The sequence below is a fragment of the Saccoglossus kowalevskii genome, chromosome 11, assembly GCF_978046115.1.
Source record: "Saccoglossus kowalevskii chromosome 11, keSacKowa6.1, whole genome shotgun sequence".
NCBI lineage: Eukaryota > Metazoa > Hemichordata > Enteropneusta > Harrimaniidae > Saccoglossus > Saccoglossus kowalevskii.
This window is the reverse complement of record NC_140651.1, coordinates 5,071,262-5,087,292: the sequence shown is the minus strand read 5'-3', so window position 1 is coordinate 5,087,292 and position 16,031 is coordinate 5,071,262. Positions and strand designations below refer to the sequence as shown.

Here is a 16,031-nt window from a genome sequence, read left to right as displayed (position 1 = left end):
ATTGATTACAATACTTACCAAGTTTTATTCTTGAAATTCGGCTCTGTGTCTTAGTGTTCCCACAGTTCTTGACCGAGTGCTCACGTTTATTGAAACCTCGCATAATTCAAGAAATAAGTTCGTGTACAAAGTGTACGAAAGCATTCCTTTATTTGACCTATCATACGATCACAAAAACAACTTTTTAAAATAATTTTTGGGGTGGTTCTCGGGTAAGCGCCCACCCCCAATTTTTCCCGATTTTGTTTGTTCAGACCCCTGGGCGCGTGCCCGGGGTAATACAGTAATGCAAAAAATAGAAATACGGATTTAAACTTCATGACCTTTGCTTCAAAACAGTGTAAAGTTTTTGATCGCATGAATGACTGTAGAGATGACAATTAAAATGTTATTCACGTTAGTTAAATTATCAGCCCCGCTGATTTTCAGAATCACGTGATGCTAAAACAAACACAATGTTCACAAAATATTAATAATAGGAAAATACAAGTCAAGAGCTTTCTAAACATACATAGATTGTATGGTTTCTTGTAAAATTTATTCCGATTATAGGTGTTTACATTTTTCATGCAAAAAAAACTATCCTGCTACCTTAATACAAGACAGCAGCACCTACATAAACTAAGCCAGTAATACATTCCTTGTATTCAAATTTTTATCTTTTTTTTTTTTAAAGCTTTTTGATTCTTTGATTCTTAACTTTTTATGCAGTTATTTTTCTTTTACTAATATCTGTTGTGTGTTAATAAATAAATAAATAAATTACCCAGGTATTTCACTGATTAGGCTCAACCATTTGGCTATTTTATAGTGTCCTGACTAATTTCAGCTACACATTTGCACTTTGAAGAAGGGTCATTTATTATTAGCATTTATATGTACTAAGAATATCCATTTCACTCTCATTGGTACATGAAAATATATGCTTTAATTTGGGGGGAGGGGGGGAGAAATTTCTAACAAGCTGCTGAACAAAATAACATTGGGTAAACGTTTAGCAATTTGGGCAAGTTTGGGCAACCAGTTAAAAATTATTTTTCCTGCTAAATTAATGCTTTCATTTCCTTGTAGCATATGAATGGATTTAGTCTGGACGCAGTTTTCAACATTTTCCTATTATAACGTCTGTGTGCATGTGAACTGAAATATTTACATCACATCTACATTTTTATAGCTTGCAGGAAGCAGATGTACTCAGGCATATACTGTTTATCCTCATACATCTTAGATAAATCAAATTTGTCAAAACATGTCCAAGAATTCACTTGAGAAATTATTTTTTTTTAAAAGAACATATCGTGAGTCATGCAGCCATAAAAATTGATCAGACATGTGGAATAATGTAATATGTGCGACTATGAAGCATTGACAAATACACACACATAGAATCATTCACACCAGCATAGACACACAGACAATTACCAATGTACACCTGTGTACCTCATAATGGTAACCTTGGTAACAGGAAAGATGTTAAGATGTATCTATAAATATCACCTCAACAAAGCATTTTCCCATCAGGCAATTTTGGAATGTATCCAATGTGACTGCATGTAGGCAAGTCATAACAACTTATTTTTAAGCTTCAGCCACTATAACAAAAATTACATTTGAATCACGTTTTTCTGCATGTGATTCGCAAGTATGATAAACCCCTTAAAAACTACTCATTTTAAGTGCAAGGTCACACTGGAATGAGTGATAGTGAGCCTGGATTTGTTAGCGGTAAAGCACCATTGATGACAAATAACACTAGCAAATCACTACACTTTAAATGATAAAGTTATGATAAAATTTATGGAGACATTTATTATACCCTGGCCTATCAATACACAATACTATTTTACATTTTCAAGTATGATGTTTGAGCTTGTTACATGCAGGCAGGTGTAGCCATTTCATCTTGAGTAAGCTCAGATTGAGTCAGTCTAACCAAACCTCACCACTGGCGTATATGATGGGTGTGGCCATTCCATTCCTCACTTCGTGCAGCCCACATTCTCCAAGCCTCACCTGACTACTGCCAACGGTGGTGTGGTGGAGGGTTCAGAATCACTGAGTCAGCGAGTTCAATCAATGCTCGAAGAATTCCAAGCCAAGCCAAAAGCCGAGCCGAGCCGAGAGCCGAGCCGAGAGCCGAGCCAAGCCCAAGCCCAAGCCCCAGCCCCAGCCACAGCCCCAGCCCCAGCCCCAGCCCCAGCCTCACCACTGGCTTATTTATTGGGTGTGGCCATTCCTGTCCCACTACATGCAAGACCAGTCTCACGAGAGTCTTACCATTGGCTTATTTATTGATTTATTGGGTGTGGTCATTTCTGTCCCACTACTTGCAAGACCAGGCTCACGAGAGTCTTACCACTGGGTTATTCATTGGGCGTGGCCATTCCTGTCCTACTACATGCAAGACCAGACTCACCAGAGTCTTACCATTGTCATATTTATTGATTTATTGGGTGTGGCCATTCCTGTCCCACTACTTGCAAGACCAGACTCACCAGAGTCTTACCATTGGCTTATTTATTGATTTATTGGGTGTAGCCATTCCTGTCCCACTACTTGCAAGACCAGTCTCACGAGAGTCTTACCATTGGCTTATTTATTGATTTATTGGGTGTGGTCATTCCTGTCCCACTACTTGCAAGACCAGTCTCACGAGAGTCTTACCACTGGGTTATTTATTGGGTGTGGCCATTCCTGTTCTACTACATGCAAGACCAGTCTCACAAGAGTCTTACCATTGGCTTATTGATTGATTTATTGGGTATGGCCATTCCTGTCCCACTACATGCAAGACCAGTCTCATAAAAGTCTTACCATTGGCTTATTTATTGATTTATTGGGTGTGGCCATTCCTGTCCCACTACTTGCAAGATCAGACTCACCAGAGTCTTACCATTAGCTTATTTATTGATTTATTGGGTGTGGCCATTCCTGTCCCCACTACATGCAAGACCAGTCTCACAAGAGTCTTACCACTGGCTTATTTATTGGGTGTGGCCATTCCTGTCCCACTACATGCAAGACCAGGCTCACAAGAGTTTCACCACTGGGTTATTTATTGGGCGTAGCCATTCCTGTCCTACTACATGCAAGACCAGACTCACCAGAGTCTTACCATTGGCATATTTATTGATTTATTGGGTGTGGCCATTCCTGTCCCACTACTTGCAAGACCAGTCTCACGAGAGTCTTACCACTGGGTTATTTATTGGGTGTGGCCATTCCTGTTCTACTACATGCAAGACCAGTCTCACAAGAGTCTTACCATTGGCTTATTGATTGATTTATTGGGTATGGCCATTCCTGTCCCACTACATGCAAGACCAGTCTCACAAAAGTCTTACCATTGGCTTATTTATTGATTTATTGGGTGTGGCCATTCCTGTCCCACTACTTGCAAGATCAGACTCACCAGAGTCTTACCATTAGCTTATTTATTGATTTATTGGGTGTGGCCATTCCTGTCCCCACTACATGCAAGACCAGTCTCACAAGAGTCTTACCACTGGCTTATTTATTGGGTGTGGCCATTCCTGTCCCACTACATGCAAGACCAGGCTCACAAGAGTTTCACCACTGGCTTATTTATTGGGTATGGCCATTCCTGTCCTACTACATGCAAGACCAGGCTCACCAGAGTTTTACCACTGGCGTATTTATTGGGTGTGACCATTCCTGTTCTACTACATGCAAGTCCAGACTCACGAGAGTCTTACCATTGGCCTATTTATTGATTTATTGGGTGTGGCCATTCCTGTCCCCACTACATGCAAGACCAGGCTCACCAGTTTTACCACTGGCTTATCTATTGGGTGTGGCCACTCCTGTCCCACTATTTCCATGACCAGGCTCACGAGAGTCTTACCACTGGGTTATTTATTGGGTGTGGCCATTCCTGTTCTACTTTATGCAAGACCAGACTCAAAAGAGTTTTACAAATGGCTTATTTTTTGGGTGTGGCCATTCCTGTCCCACTACATGCAATCTTGACTAGGCTCACCAGAGTTAGTCCAGGGTCACCAGAATCTTACCATTGGCTTATTTGACTAACTTTTATTATATTGATGTCTAAAATCACAGATTCCAAAGCGATAAAACATTAAACACTTGCAAAACAGTACAAGCTATAGTTTTACTAATTACAAATATCAATGTCACACTAGAATAATATATTAGTAACCATTTAAGAGACATCTACTCAGCGATCCATTACAAAAGCTTTTAGTTTCATGATAACATGTGGTACATTTACAAGCAAATTAACTATCTTTGAAGTATTAAATATCTACCGTATGTACTCTAGACACATGACCCTACTACATGTGTATGAGTACATAATTAGTACTTTCAATGTTTTACAGTTGCAAGCAGGTTACTGTACTCTTTGTTTACAGAATAACACAATAGTCCAACTTCAGTACTAATAGTGCCATACATGTATGAAACTAAATAAACCATACTTGGCATCTAAGTTGTAATACAAATACATACAAATGACACAGAGACATCCAACTTCAACAAGGACTAGCCAAAATTTATATCTGACCAGTTGTTTGGGAAAATGTATATGAGGCTTGATAGTAAAACACCTGCAATGGTTCCCATCATGCACTATAGCATAACTGTGTCAAATGTCAGCAAAGGAATGTGTTTGAATGTGACGTCAATAAAGCATCAATGTTGGAGACTTCGTAAATGTATAAGGGAAAATTTGAACATTTGTATGAGTGCCGATATGAAGTTCAAGCGATTACTTTAATCAAACAAAAACAACCACATTTCTCCCAAAAAAAGTCACTATTTAATAAGGGAAATAATTCTGTATGTCAATATGTTTTAGAACAAGTGCTGTGCTGATAGTGCTTTTTATAGAACAGTAAATTCTATTTTTGTCAATGCTAGGTGTATATTAATTATACTGTTATTGTTGCATTTTTAAACATTGGCAAGGTTAATTCCCCCCCCCCCCCCAATAAAGCTACCATGACCTCCTTGTACTGCCATTTTGTGAAATCTTTTTTTTTGTATTTTGTCTTAGTTTGACAGTTACACACAATTCTGACTGCATAGTTCACTTAGTGTCCATCTGAGAGATTTGTGATTTAGACATCAAGAATATGAGATGGTTGATGAAGACGATGACAGAACTCATAAACCTATCATTTCACCTATAATACCGGTAGATATAAAACCACAGGGAATACAATATTTCTATTTTTATCAGTCATGTAATCATAAATAATTTAACTCTCAATATTTTAAATTTCATACTTTAAGAACTCACAGCATACATCAATGAAAAGGTCACTATTAAAATAAACATGAATCAAGATGGATTGCAAGCTAACATAGTCACAAATCTAAATAGCTGATTTATCTGAATACAATATATATTTTGCGAATAAATGAATAACATGTGAACAACCTCTCGTAAAAGTGAACAACCTTAATCTTTAAATTTTCAGCTTAGAATAGTTTCACAGTATAATCAACTTGAAATAAATGCTTAATGCCGGAATGCTGATCATTTAGATGGGAATATCGCATTGAGATACTGAACAAAATTGACCATCATCAAATGTGTAAATTGCACATTATTGAATTTAACCACTATTTATTTTAATTGAACTTGCAGTTGCTTTTGAGTTACAGTACTATGTAATTCTTGATGTTGTTAAACCATCAGAAAGATATTACATCATATTATAATGTAGAACTATCAGCTTGAACTTTACAGAAAGCAATCAATTGGCGAAAATATTAAAAATAAATTCTTTATACAAATAACATGGCACAATATGCAGATAATATCTACAGCACATAAAAACAAAAACTTCACAATTTAAATGGCTGCAATCATGATTATTATGACTATTGACATGGAACATGTAAAGTATAAATGCTTGGCTGCATTCCAGAGTAAGGACAAAGCAATTGATTCATGCAATCTACATATTTGCCGAGGGTGTGACTAAATTATGTTCCTGTATCAGGGACACACATTTTACCCAGTGTGCTATAACAACAGTATTCTAGAATTAGAATAAGTTCTCTGAAAAACAGCATCAATATCTTAATACCAATATTTTGGGGTCATTGTAGAATTAACAAAATAACTACTAAATTGGCAATTTACATTACAATTTACATTTACAGACATTTGGCAATTTACAATAGGTTGGCCCTTGCTAACTGCAACTACATGTATACAATCCTCAGATAATTATAAATTCATAACAATAAACGAAATAGGCATTATAAATCATATCAAGGACATTCATTCACATTTTATTATGTTAATATTTGTTATGTAAGTGTTTCTTCAATATATGCAAGTTTATGACCTTAAGGATTAATAACATAGCAGTATTAGTTTATTGTTTCATTTATGTACTATATCAGGGATGCACATACAGTAGAGTTTTCCCGGAAGAAAAATACATATTAATTATATTCTCAGAAGAGTCATTCTAAACCATTTTAACCTATAATCTAACCAATTTTTTTAAAACCCCAGAAAGTAATTAATTTATTTTTTTCTTTTATTTTACCAAAATTTTTTCTTATATTTGATCTCTTTTGTATTTGTATTTCTTTGTATTTATGTTTGTTACCATACAAAAACCTTCTGAGGGTTTTTAGTAGTGTAATAAAGTTATTATTATCATATATTTTAAGGAATCCAGACTTTACCCTAAATAACAAGCATCCTATCGGCTGAGATAGCTCCGCTGTTAGCAATGCACATTTCAATTAAGTACTGAAGACATCATTAGAAAATGAACAATATGTATAGTATCAAAGCAATCAGACTTACAGTTTTTAGCAAGAAGTCGAAAATATCACTTTCTACCAAAAATGACAAAAATATTCACCAAAATTAGAGAATTGAAGATATCATCACGAAATGAACAAATCGGAGAAAGGTCTACATGCAGTATCTATATGTAATATCAAAGCAATTGAACTTTTGGTTTTTAACAAGAAGTCGATAATATCACTTTTTACCAAAAATGACAAAAATATTCACCAAAATTAGAGAATTGAAGATATCATCACGAAATAAACAAATCTGAGAGAGGTCCACATGTAGTACCTATATATGTAGTATCAAAGCAATTGATCTAGCGGTTTTTAACAAGAAGTCGATAATATCACTTTTTACCAAAAATGACAAAATTATTTACCAAAATTAGAGAATTAAAGATATCATTACAAAATTAACAAATCTGAGAGAAGTCCACATGTACTGGTAGTACCTATATATGTAATATCAAAGCAATTGGACTTGCAGTTTTTAACAAGAAGTCAAAAATATCACTTTTTAACACAAATATTCACCAAAATTAGAGAATTAAAGATATAATTACAAAATGAACAAATCTGAGAGAGGTCCACATGTAGTACCTATATATGTAATATCAAAGCAATTGGACTTGCAGTTTTTAACAAGAAGTCGAAAATATCACTTTTTACCAAAAATGACTAAAATATTCACCAAAATTAAAGAATTGAAGATATCAACATGAAATGAACAAACCTACCCAAGGTACATATACACCAAGTATCAAAGCATTCAGGCTTGTAGTTTTCAAGAAGAAGTTGAAAAAGTAAAACATTGACACGGATGACGGACAATCACTCATATGATAAGCTTCGCTCGACAAAGTCGACAACGGAGCTAAAAATCAATCTTATATCAGGCCCAAGCCTCAGTTAGTCACATGATCGTCAAGTAAATAAATCCATGACTGAGACTTTGAATTAGTATGGTGAAGAAATTAAAAGGGCTATTGAAAATTGTACAATAAAATACTAGAAACACATTGGTGTAAATGATTTTGTGAAACTTTTCTGGTTTGTAGAACAGGTCTAAGATTGTGTTTTACTAGCATGTAGTGTAAGTTTTTACATTCGGGCAGTAAAATCTTTAGAATGCGCAATACAAATCCTGAAGCCTTGTTGTTCATTTATATTGCATCTATGGGGTCTGTTAAAATGTTTCTTGGTTTAGTTAGGCACCCATTTGCGAGGTTTAGGATGGGCGGGGTATCAGCAGAATCCGGTACAATCACTGGAAATCGTGAAGAAATCCGATGAGTGCCCACAGAGTAGTACTCTTTTGATTGACTGAGTTTCCGCTAATATTCATTTGCTTGAAAATGGTCGAAATGTACAATGGACGACAAACCATAGTAGTTGTGGTAATATCTGACACTAGAAACCTGTAATGATATGCCAATTCTGCATTTCAGACATAATAAGCTATTGTTGAAATAAACGTAATTTAAAGAAATGGTAAATGCCATATCAGGTCTGTTATTAATTTTGTCATTACGGATTGCCTATGCAGCTCAGGTCTGGGCTCTACGGAAGCAAGTCTTATTGGTCCTTATACACTTTGATGCTCATGGGTATGAGTGCTATCAGCTTGTAAATAAACTATTAGTTTCTGTAAACATGGGCTATACAAGTGATTAAAAACACTCATTAGCATAGCCATACCTCCAATAAACACTTGTCCCGGGGCAAATGAATTGGGCCTTTAAGTGTTCAGTTTTCTGTGATACAACCATTTTCAGACTCACTTGCCAATAAAAACCTGATTTTAGATGTCTTCGCGGTGAATTTTGAAAAAACAATGTAACCAATTTCGTCATGAATATAGTAAATATTCATTTTTACGTAAAAGTAAAAAAAAAATCCTTAATAGATTAAAATACACAAAAAAGTTCATAATATACAATGTATGAAACATATAACAGCACATGTGGTGCTAGTCGGGTCTACTTCCCAATATAGAAAAGATTAAACAATGTACAAGAATAGATGGTATATATTCACACTGAGATACTGTATGGCAAAAGGGTACTTTAAATGTTTGTAATAAATAAATGAATGAAAGACAAATGAATGAATAAATAATTTTAATTAATTAATTAACTAACCAATTAATTAATTGATCAAACAATGTGCGATTTGTTATTGTTTTTGAAAACATTGGCAGTTCATTCAACAATTTGAATCACTGTAAGTCCATAGAGAATTGACCCAGACTATTTAATTATGGGTGATATGATAAATTTTACATAGAAAATCTACTATGGTTTAGCAAAGCATCACCCAGATCTGGAGTGTAAAAATTAGTCATTCAGGCTACATGGAAGTCTGTCAAAATGAAGATTATGAATCAAAATGCTTAACTGATATTTCAATTGGTCAATAGTTTTATTTCAAACAGGTGACATTACCCTGCCCATTTATATGAATAATCCAATCTATAATAGTGAGACAAAAGCATGTGGAACTGAAAGGAAACATCAATAATTTACTAAAAGATACAAACTAGATGTAATTACTACCTTATACTAAAATATGTTTGGATATTTAGAGTACTAACAAATTCCCACTTCCGGTCTGGTTAGACTTAAAATACACCACAAATATTCACTTTGAGATATGTGTTGGTTCTTGTAAAAATAAGTAAATATCTAACTACAGTATAACACACAATCCACAAACATTGTTTTCAAGTAGAATAAACTATTGGTGCTAAAGACTTTCTTTATTAACCTGTTTTTTGTTCTGATAAACCCTACCTGTATTGTTTTTCAATTTAGTTTTTTATTTGTACTTTTTAGAATAATTTTAATTTTCAATGTAATGTTAGTGAAACCCTGTTATAAAGGGGACTAAGTAAATAAGAAAATAAACAAACATCCTGTCAGGTTTGACCGAGGTTGGCCCAAATTTGTTATTAGCCAAACACCAAAGTAAAAATTCAATATCTATATTTAGGCCCACCCAATTGTACATCTACGTGACAGAATGAATGAATGAATGAATGATTACTGGGTGATTGGTAGTCAGTCATTGGTTGGTTTCATCTACCATTATTGGAGAAACTATTAAAGCGGGAGGGTCGACAAACAATAACATTTCCATACAACATGCCCAAAGAATTATGGATGGTGTAGTACAAAAAATAAAAAAGCTACTCACTTAGGTATTCCGCTGTGACTACCTGTGGAAATACTGACTTAAGTGAGTGGAAACAAGACTAGACTCAATTATGCAACATGATTCAAGAGTGGTATCAGTGGTCTGTAAATCGATCACTTCGTTTTAATGTTCGGATTGTGTCAAAAATGTTTTGCTTTTGTAAATTAACTGCTAATTAATAAATTTGGAAGATTCTCTATGTTGATACATTTACCTGTACTCAATTAAGGTTTAAATTCTATTTTTATCAAATTTATGTGAAACCGAAACTGACAATAATTTCTCATTTTTTACTTTCCCCAAGACTTGCCTATCTCATCCGAACTAAATCTTATCTCTCTTTTCAAAAGACATGTTCTAGGAGTTATGGCCCTGATTAAATCCTAAATAGGACATAATTGGAAAAGATGGTGAAGTCCAACTCTTACAAATCATCAGAGATGGTTAGATGAGATTGACCTCAAATGATTAAGGGTCAGAGTAATAAAGAAAGAATAATAAATTTTTTAATCCATGCACATGAAAATACATCTTTATTGCTGGAATTAATGTATGCCATATTAAATATATTTAATTAAGGCCTTGAACTAGATATTGGCAAATGAGGAACAGAAATCTAAATAAGACGGAACAGGTGGGCTTCTGAATCCAGTTGAGAATACAAAGGGCAGAATCATATTTATTTCAATCAAAATAGTCTGTATATCAGTGATTTACTGTGAAGTGAACTATGGCGCATAAAATGAAACTACATGCCCCCTTCTTCTTTGAGTGATTCAAATAATACCGAGAAGTGAAGAGAACAATAAATGGGATATCCTGTTATTATTCATTTACCCAACATCAACTTACAAACATCTGAGGCTAGTTAGGTTTTATCTACTTAAATTCCATTTATTGTACATGCTTGTTTGCCAGAACAACTGTTACCGTTGTAAATTTGTCATGTTTCAAATAAAGCAGCATAGGATATTTTTATCAATACAAAGGACAATGACAAGTCAGTAAACAAGCTGACTACATGTGCATGTATATTGTGTTAAAGCGCGGTTCCGCAATCCCAGGAATTGCACCAGTGCATCATGGGAAATGTAATTTGCATGGTCCGCCCAGTTGTTTACTTGGTACACAGCTGTTATCATTTCAACTGAAGGCGTTAATTCCGTAAGCTAACGTCATGCATTACGCTATTATCTGATTTGAAAGGACTTGCTGAATCCCGTTGTTCGACGTTCACTGGGCCTACGCACTCTTTTGAAAGCCGTTTTCTGTGTTTGTTTCGCTCGTGGTCGACTGTAAAGCACAATTTCTGTAAATGGCGTGACGGCATTGTAAGGTTCTCTCTGAATTGAGCTCATGCCTTTGCTTTCTTGCTATTGTACTAATATGTTACAAGTGCGACCTTTTTATACAATGTATTTATTCATTCACTCGCTGCTATTAGGCGTCGTTTATACAAAAAGTATTGGACGATGCTCGGACGACGAAATGCGTGGACTGACGAAAGATACATCCAGCGCAAGTCACAACTTATGAGGGCTGATGACGTTGTGGTCACACAAAAAGAAGTGATGCCGGAGTGTGTTGTAAGACAGCAGATACGCGGACTGTATCCCAATCTTCCAGGCGTGCCTTATATGGGTCATCTCTGGTACTGAAAAATATGTGTCTTTCATTGATACAAACGAACCAAACGGCCCTTTTCAGGGCCAACAAATATTACAAAAAGAGAACTACCGTATTGTCAATTACTTGCATCATGAAAAAAACTGTAGTTTATTTGAATGACCTACACAATGTAGTTGTCGTACAACGTTTGCCATAATGTGTCTTGTCGGCTCGGCAATAATGACGTTATGCAACGTCAAAAAATCAAAAACAAAAAAAAAATGTATTATACGTATATGGCTGTGCGGCACGGGTCCGACGCCAAATATACATAAATATATGCGCGGCTCATACTAGTACGTGACAAAAAGGGCTAAATATTTCACTGCGGGGACATGTTTCAGGGAACATTATAATTTTTTGTGAGACCTTTCAATTTATTTATTTCGAGAACGAAGAGAAATTTGAGAAGCATACTCGACATATTGTAGGGGACGTATTTGGGACTCCCTCGACTCTTTTCATCGATATCAGAGTGAAACCCATTTTTTTTACAGCCCTGTAACCGCGAATGTCTTTCTTTGCGCACACACACTACAGAAATTATTGGTATGTTTACGCAAAGTCCCTCCCCTCTCGCGCACACCCCAGCTCGTGCGATTCGCACTCGCTCGGGTCGGACCGCTTCGTGGAGCTCCGACGATGTCCCCTGAGATGAACGGACGGACAAACAGCTCACAGCATATCATTTCTTATTAGCTCCACGATATCACTTACATGATCAACTCCGTAATTACATAAACATACCTAGAGATTGAACAAATAACTCGGGATTAACACCTTACATTTGCATAAACCCATGACTGACAGCCAGTTTGAGCAGTCAAAACGACTGTTTGAATCATGCTTTTCCGTCGCTTTTACGCGGAAATCGCACTGACATCGCACCGAACTCGTAAATTAACATCGCAGTTGTATCGCGGACATATTCATGTTTGTGTACGACATGAAAATAAAGCACCACAGGCGTTAAGATTGCCGAAAAGAGTGATTTTGCGGAGCACCCCGAAGAGATGTTTCACGCTCGAGTGTCATTTGCATACTGAAAAGTGGCGGCCATCTTTCCTTTTATACACCCAGACCCGCGGTTTAAATACATCACCTATATTATGAAATGCATGATTAAAGTTTCTATTTCCTGTCTCTGATGAGCTCCATAATTGTAATTGTTAACACCAATAATAGTATATAATTTTCATAATATAAAATGTTCCTGCTGACAACATTCTCGGCAATAGTCAATGTGATTCCTTTCAAATAATGTCATTCTTGACCTTCTTTATGTGCCAAAACCAAATAAACCAAACATACTCCGATATGAACCGATAATGAGTGAAGCAGCAATGGCATTAGAGGTTAGGATCATCAGCCAGTCAACGTTTAGCACCAATTCATAGCAAATTTGATCAAAACCTGTAAGTTTGAGATTTTGCTTACACAGGTTGAAATGAGATAATAAGTAAATTAGCTAATCAATATGCAAGGACATGGCCCTAAAATGTAACATGTTAGCACATTACCCCAAAGTACCTAAATTTGATCAAAATCCGCTCAAAGTTTTTGAGATTTTGCCTACACAGACAGAGCTCAGTACATCCCCTGTGTGCTCTGCACACACAGGAGCTAAAAATTACTGGAACAAAAACAATTTTATTGAATCAATACTTAATCAATTGAATTACTTTTCTGGGAACTTATTTTAAAAGTAACAGTTAATTTATTTCACGTGTGACAGATGTAAAATGAAAGAAAATACATTGTTTGCAGAGGCATACAAACATGTTATCACAATTCCAATAAGAATACAAGTTCGATAAATATTATTATTATGCAGGGATTGAAATAGAATTTTTTCCCTGCATGCACAGTGTGCATGTTGAATTTGAAATTTACCTGCACTAACTTGTTGTGAAATGCACCACTTTTAAAGTTTAAATAAAATTTATGGTTTATCGATTGATGATTGATTTTTTAGTTGTCTTACAATGTTGGTTGAACTTAATTTAGGCTTAGTGAATATAATGAAAAAAATTCGTGTCAATTTCTACATGCACAGCGTGCACATTATATTTTGAGTTTACTTGCACTAGCTAATAATCTATGTGCATAGTGCAGTGTGCACCAGAGTATTTCGACCCCTGTTATGTAAAGCAAAAGAAAAATATTATTTGCAGTTACATGTATTGTTACCAATCCCATCTCAACTGTGACGTCATTATTTGCATTTTTGCCAACAAGCATGCAAATATCTGATAACAAATGTCACTAACTGATCAATACTAGCTTGTGAACTGCTGTGATAACATTGCTGGTTAGTTGTTTTATTAACAGGAATACATACATGTATATTTAAAACAACAACACTGTTATTTTATCATCAAGTGTGAACAACAGGTTCTCACCAACCAGTCACTGCCCACATGAACAAAAACATAAACGAGTGTGAAAACCTATTTAAGGCATAATTTCAACTGATTCTGTAAACAGATTATTATTTTCCTGTCAGTGACAGATCAAGAAAAGTGACTTTAGTGAAATGTTGCCCTCTCGAAAGTCATTAAATCGTCAAATCAGAAAAGTTCCTGTATCAGTGAAAATGGTTAACAGTTTTTACTTTATAACACTTATGAATCAAATAGTAACAAATGAAGGCACAATATGATAATATTGTCGGACACAAACCCAAAACTTATTAAGCTGTAATCTTGGAATTTATCATAGAATCATTTTGACTATATATTTATATCAACACATATTATTGGAAAGCGAATTTTTCTACTATGAAACAAGTTATTATTTTACAGACACTTCACTTTTTATTTCTATATGTTGCACTCTGATTTATTATATAACAGCTAAAATTTAATTATTGTATTACAGTGTGAAAAATAAATACATTTTGTATAGTTTTAAAAAATATTTTTTTGCATATATATATATTAACAGAGGTATATTACTTGGGGTTTGTAACTACGGTGACATGATACCAAGATCCCGTCACAATCTCGATCTCGCTTAAGCGTTCCAACTCAGAAAAATGCGAATGCGCATGCCCGAGGTAACTAGGATACTGGGATGTCCAGGTGGATCAAAATAGCTGCCCACGATATGACGGATTACGAGAACTATATTTTCTGTACATTTTCGATGTATTACATTTTTCACTATGATAGCGACAAGAAAAGTTTTATTTTTTCATTACAAACCTTGAACATTGATATGTGTCATGTCAGAAGGTCGTAGCCTCAGTCTCGCTATCTACGAGAAGAGACTTGAATGGGATCTTGACATGATGTCACCATACAGTACTATGCGAGTTGCAAACCCCAAGTAATGTACCTCTGATATTAATTAATAAGTGTTGTGGCTAAGCTGTGTGCAAATACTACTGCTTAAACGTCATATAAATAATGCAACATTACAAATCGGCATTTATAAATATACCGTATATAATTCACGAGTGGTTTCGGTATATTTGACGCCACCGTGTGACATGTGATATTGTTTCCCCCCTTTGATGACCAGGACACTGTACTGACTGACCCACTTCAGAATGGGGGCGGGCTTCATAAACGATCACTTCCAACGGACGTATTTACGCGAGCCGTGTCACGTTCACTTCATACATCGCAATAAACTGCAAAATGTTAACATCATTTTATGTATATTTACTCACCTTGTTCAATATTTCTCGTGAAAGCTGTGAAGTAATGAATAAATCGTACGCTCGTGCTGGAATAACTTTACCCGTGTTTTCGACATCACACGAGTTGAACCATTCAGCGAAGAGTTGCTGTTCAGCGGGACTGAGTTTTAGTCCCTCCATTGTGAATTTGACAAAAACACACAGTCAGTGAGCACACACTAGAATGACAGAAACTAGAATGTCCATGTAGACATCGTAAAATCGCGAGACGATATAGAGAATATTAAACGTATCGCCAATCTGGAACGGCGAGCCCAGCGAAGTACATAATGGCCGCCATCTTGATTTTTATATAATGACGTCATGGGTTGAAGACCCGGATATTGCAGTCAATTCGCATTCCCCGGTTCTGTCAAGGTACGGTACAATTAAATATGAAAAATAAAAACGATTACCTCCTCTATTAGGCTACCGGTAATTGAGAAAATTAACATTACTTATCCCATGAAGATGATTATGTAAAGTTATGCTCAGTAACGAAGAGAGGGCGCCCTGATCTTAGAGTTAATATAACATTTGAAATTCGAGAACTTCCATTCTGAAAATCTTATTAAATGTATTGATTGATTTTGCCTTACTAATCAGTTTTCCCAAAATGGGACTTACGTGATCAGATACGTTGAACATTGAAGAATCTGCTTTGCAAAGAAAAACT

General features: G+C 35.5%; 1 protein-coding gene across 6 annotated transcripts in view; it reads right to left on the bottom strand.

Annotated features, from left to right (window-relative positions):
* Positions 1-15,652, bottom strand: part of LOC102804933 (ralBP1-associated Eps domain-containing protein 1-like) — a 57,942-nt gene extending 42,290 nt beyond the window's left edge. For all 6 annotated transcript variants that reach the window (XM_085505647.1, XM_085505648.1, XM_085505651.1 and 3 more), the window contains exon 1: positions 15,347-15,652. In XM_085505647.1, coding sequence (XP_085361773.1) covers positions 15,347-15,496 — 150 coding nt within the window. In that variant the 5' untranslated portion in view covers positions 15,497-15,652. The remainder of the gene's footprint in view (positions 1-15,346) is intronic.
* Positions 15,653-16,031: the final 379 nt, after the last annotated feature.